Here is a 5,483-nt window from a genome sequence, read left to right on the forward strand (position 1 = left end):
ATCTCTCTTAATTTAATAACCTATGGTCACACTCATAGGATATTAAGGGGGCAACATTGGTATACATACCTCTAGCTTTAAAAAGAAAAAAGAAAAAAATATACAAAAAGTATTTGGATACAACCAAATACGCGAGCTAAGATAGTTCGGACTTAACCGAGTTATCAAAAACAAAAAGTATTTGGATATAACCAAATACGCGAGTTCAGATAGTTCGGACTTAAACGAGCGAGCTTAGATAGTTCGGATTTAACCGAATTATAAAAAACATTAAGTATTTGGAAATAACCAAGTATGCAGGCTTAGATAGTTCGGACATTACCGAGCTACCAAAAACCAAAAACGTTTGGAATTAACCAGATGTGCAAGCATAACAGGTTTGGAACAAACCAGCCAAATTATCGATCAATGATGAATGGGAGCCTAAACCCGTCACAAAATATGTCGAGATCGAGGCTGGAACATCTTAAAATAGTTTCGAACTCATAACCTCGGAGCTAAGATACTAAGGATGAGGGAAAGTGACTAAAAAGATTAACCAAATCATTCATATTACATGCCATATAAGTACTTTTCAGTTCATGGTTACAGTAATGTCCGACCTTGATAAATAACGAGGTTGGAAACGGATAAATCGAATAAACTATGCATGAATGCATCGAATTTCGAGCCTAAATCCAAACTATGTTTGTATGCATAAATAAACATAACCGGTCCATCAATTATAAAAATATGCAAAATATTTCGAACCAAGAAATGTAAGTATATAAAAGAATAATAAAGGGAATTGTATCAGCCCCGTGGGCACAAGTTGAAATAATTACAGAAATAATGGGACGCAGCCCCGAAAACTGATCTCCCCGAGGTCAGATTCAAAGAAGAGGAGTCTCCTTGGCCTTCTCAGCATCAGTGGCACCGGACCCCTCAGGACGAATAGCATGACTATCCTCCTGAGCTCCCTCCGAAACAGTACTCGGAGTAGCTTTATCCTTCTCGAGCTGGTCAGCCTCTTCCTTCTCGAGCCGGGCATTCCATCGTTCCAGGAAGGACGCCTCGAGGGGACCCAAAAAACTGGTGTCCAGTTCTTCGTTATAGGCCCACATCCGGTACATGGCTGAATCGACCGCCGTTTCCTTCTTTTCTTTGAACTCAGCAGTAAGGCGGGTTTTGATATCCTCCATGAGGTCGAGGGTGACGATCTTGTCTTCCTCGAGCTTCTTGTTGGTCTCCCGAAGCTGGATGTTGTCTTTCTTCTGCTCCTCAAGTTCGTTTTTCAGCTTTCTGAGCTCCTTGGCCATTTCCTCACGCTCCTTAACCACTGCCTCGAGCTTAGTATTCACTGCCTTCAGGTCGTCATTCGCTTTAAGGTGGAGGTCCCTCTCCTCTTGGACGAGGGTCCTGCTCGTATGGACCTCGTTGTTCAGCTCGTAATTAAGCTGGGCAGTGAAAGCAAGAGCCTGAAAAAAGGAAGAAACCATCATTAGCCTCGGGACAGCATGAATGTAAGCAAAGGGAATATATAGGATACTTACCGAGGCAGTGTGCTCGATACTCTTCTCGTACAGGACAGTGCGGTCCCGAGTGCCAGTTAGACACTGCCACTGAGGAGCCTCAAAATTGCCGTAGCTCTGGCCAATCCGGGACATTACATCCGAGATCAGCGTAGACCCGTGAGGACCGGCAGCATTATCCACCACATACGAATCCATATGGGTGGAAATAGTTAGCTTCTGGGCTCGGGAAGCAGAAGGTCTTTTGGCGAGCTGGGTAGAAGGCATTTGACCCGCCACAGGAGGTTGGGATTCAACCACGGCAGCGATATCAGTCTGCGAGGCCGGCGCCACCACAGGGACGACGACCTGCGAGGGTGGTATCGTCGTGGGGACGTTAGTCTGGCCAGTCGACGCAGCAGCAGAGCTCGAAGCCGGCGGGGGAGGAGGAGGCGTTTTCCTGGATCTCTTGGAGCTTTTCCCAGGCTGACTGGTTGTCAGTCCCCTTGCCCTGGGGCGCTTGCTCCTCTTGGCACCCGCATTGTCGATGAGGGCGTCGAGGTCGGAGTCCATGTTGCCTGCACAAGTCATCACAGTGAGTCAGTGAAAGAAATACAAGTTACTCCAACACTATATAGAGTGGTGAAAGAAAAAACCTAACTGGAACTTTCCCCCGAGATCGAGCTTGGGGACCATGAAATTCCCCCGTCTTCAGAAGAGGCGGGGGGAGGGCCTTCCCTATAAGTTGGTGATAACCTCGAAAGGTCCCTATAGTCATTGGTCCCATACTGCACAGCTATCCCATTCCACATCTCGTCTGTGGTGTAACGTCCCTAAGGTAGGGTACGTCTGCCACATACTCGTAATTCTAGGGTTTACGAGTATGTAAGGCACTTGACCAAAAGAATTAAATAAAATGATATGAAGAAATACAGAAAAATTTAAAACTTTTATATAAACTTATTAGAAGAAATTATTACACGTATGAATACTTTAAATTTAAGGCAGCCATATGAAAACTCTAAACCATTATTGCATTGCTATTGAGTCCGTGCTCCACAAGTTGCTCAACAGCTAAAGCCACACCTGGAAAAATGTTGGAAAATAACATAATGAGCTAACGCTCAGTAAGCAAATCTCATGCATACACATACACATGAATGTCGTGAGTTTGTAGTGCACATATACTAATATGCTGACTTATATACTTATGCATTTCATTTATTGCTCATGCACTTTCAAACTTTACTTTTATGCTCTTTCTTTTAGTTTCACATTTTTATGGGCCCAATATCACTTGTGCACACTGTTTGATTCAGCCAATGCCTGCAGGGCTTGTTACACATACCATATAGAATCCCATGGGTTCTCCTCCGGCTAGCCATCATCTCAGCTAGGCTCATCATAACACTCATTTCATCGTTGCCATAGCTGCCATACTTATTACACATATGGAGGAGAAAGACGGAAACATGGCAAACATATCTGAATGGTCAACTCTGACCTAGCCCACACTAGTGGGCAGCCACTATAAGTCTTATAGACTTCCGTCTTCTTTACTGAACTTACTTGATTGCTTCATCAAAACAGTGGCCCCCTTTTTAAACATCTTATTATCACTTTGCTTAAGCCTTGTGTCATTAAAATGTTTAACTTTACATAAGACTTTTCAAGACATTTCATAACTTTTCTCATATTCATATGCATGGTCTTATATCACATAATAATGTATCACATAACTGTACATGCCATGCATACATGCTGATGCTGAAATGCCAATGTTCGTGTTCATGACTGATGTTGATGGTATTCAATCAAGGCATTGTATCACATCTCATATAACTCAAAACATCTTTAGTCATAATACATGAAGCTTTGGGTTGGTGGCGTTGTTATACCTTAACGTAGAGCTATGGCTCAGGTCTAAGGTTTCCAGCCTAAAAACTTAAACGCTTCATATATCATAACATATAACAAATCATGAACATAGAGTAATCCACATATCCATCAACATAAGAACACATACTTGCACATAATTCATATCATTCTTAACCAAGTAAGACATCTTTCACATATCACAGAATTCATCAATTACATATCACACAACACCCTTATGGTGTTCATATAACCATCATTCACATACTTATCATATGCATCATCATCATACCATACTTAACTCATCAGATGTACACAATCAATGTAGTCATGCATCTTACACTTAAGCACAAAAGGTGAGATTTACTTACCTTAGGTCCTTAGCTTATTTTAAAATTCCTCACCAAGAGTCAATCAATCAAATCCATACAAATCCTATTCAAGGCACATCATTTATTAAATTCTATCAAAATCATAAATATACACTATTGATAGTGTATATTAATAATACCAGAAACTATATAAATGATAATAATAAATTATTATCAACGTAATGCAAATAACTCTTCATATAAAACCATGCTTTAAACCTTGCTCATAAGATAATGTACCCTTATGATAATAATAATAATAATCCCAACAAAAATAATAATTATCGTCTATAATTAAACTTATTTCGATATTAATAACAAAATACTTCAATAGCAATACGTATATGGATGTATATATTCAAATAGTCATTTTATAAAAGAAATCATATTTTTAACATAAAGTTGTAATAATCAATATAATGATAATAATATAAATATAAATATTTATATTATTATTAATTAGTCATAATATCAATTCCAGTGATATAATAAATATACTTTCTCCAAACTTCACTGGTCTTACAAATATCAATAACTGTAAGAAACTAATATTTGATATTATTTTAATATTCAAATATTAATATACAATAATAATGGTTAGATAATAGGTTTACTATAAATTATACTTTTCATATATATATATATATATGAATCTGTATTCTTGATTTACTTAACAAAATAATAACAATAATAATTAAAATTACTTAATCATAATAATTTCCATATTAATATAAAATCAATTAAATATGTATTTTTATACTTGATTTAATATCTAATATTTTCTAGAAAATTAGACAGCACAACGGCTATAAAGTGGACAATTCCAAAATCAAAACCTGTATCAAAAATATATATAATCCCAGACAGCCAGTAAATTACAGAAAACATTCCATATATCAATAATATATAATTATATACCATAAATACACATAATAACAATTACTCTAATCAATCACAATTAAATCACAATATATAGGTTAAAGAAATTATACCAAAATGATCGGGTTCCACAATAAGTCAAACGATGATTTTCTGAGACTCAAAACGTACTTCGGAACCTCGAACACTAAGTTTCGACCGTCGAACTACGGTGGATCGCGGTGGCTCGTGGTGGGCCCACCACCCAACTATGGTAGATGTAGGAACAAGTTATTGGGTTTTGAAGCCCACAACACGAGGAGCACGATGGTGGTGACGGATGGGCAAACGGATGCCCGAGGTGGCCGAATCGCAACTTTGAAGTCGCGGGGTGGTCGAACTTAAATCGAGTGGTTGAGGCGTTTAATCGGCGAGTGAGCTCTAGATTCCCGCGTGGGTCGATAGTTCGGAGTCCTCTGAATCCAACGGTCCGGCGCGTGGCTAAAAATGGTGGCCGGAAAGTACTCCTGCGTCGTCGGCAACAGTAACACGCAGAGAGAGAGAGAGAGAGAGAGAGAGAGAGAGAGTTTCTGAGGAGAGAGAGAGAGGGGCTCGGGTAAAATGAAAGGCTGAAGCCTTTTATTTTATTTTATTTTATTTATTTATTTATTTTTAAAAATTACATTTGGTCCCAAAATACTAAAATTCTTTTCAAATAAGCCCTTTAGCCAAACTTTCTTAATTTTATAAAAATCCCCAATTAAAATTATATGACATTTGGGTCCAATACTTGACTACTCAAGTTTCTCTTTCTTTAATCTCATTAAAAACATAAAATCATATTTTAAACACTATTTTTCCATTACTATTTCTTAAATTTGTAAAGTTG

The 5,483-nt window shown here is 38.3% G+C and overlaps 1 protein-coding gene across 1 annotated transcript; it reads right to left on the reverse strand.

Moving 5' to 3' along the window:
* Positions 1-366: 366 nt before the first annotated feature.
* On the reverse strand, positions 367-5,224 carry LOC133824310 (uncharacterized). The gene is made up of 5 exons (XM_062257188.1): positions 4,729-5,224; positions 3,737-3,800; positions 2,152-2,576; positions 1,533-2,068; positions 367-1,457 (listed from the first exon to the last, which is right to left on the reverse strand). The coding sequence occupies exons 3-5, from the start codon at positions 2,300-2,302 to the stop codon at positions 873-875; spliced, it is 1,272 nt and encodes a 423-aa protein (XP_062113172.1). The 5' UTR covers positions 2,303-2,576; positions 3,737-3,800; positions 4,729-5,224; the 3' UTR covers positions 367-872.
* Between the last annotated feature and the right edge of the window lie 259 nt (positions 5,225-5,483).

The sequence above is a fragment of the Humulus lupulus genome, chromosome 3 (assembly GCF_963169125.1).
Source record: "Humulus lupulus chromosome 3, drHumLupu1.1, whole genome shotgun sequence".
NCBI classification, from domain to species: domain Eukaryota; kingdom Viridiplantae; phylum Streptophyta; class Magnoliopsida; order Rosales; family Cannabaceae; genus Humulus; species Humulus lupulus.

Coding starts and splice junctions, on each gene's coding strand:
- LOC133824310 (XM_062257188.1), bottom strand. CDS start 2,302: ATGTGGAATGGGATAGCTGTGCAGTATGGGACCAATGACTATAGGGAC. Junction 2,069..2,151: donor GATCTCGGGGGAAAGTTCCA/GTTAGGTTTTTT, acceptor TGACTTGTGCAG/GCAACATGGACTCCGACCTC. Junction 1,458..1,532: donor GTATCGAGCACACTGCCTCG/GTAAGTATCCTA, acceptor TCCTTTTTTCAG/GCTCTTGCTTTCACTGCCCA.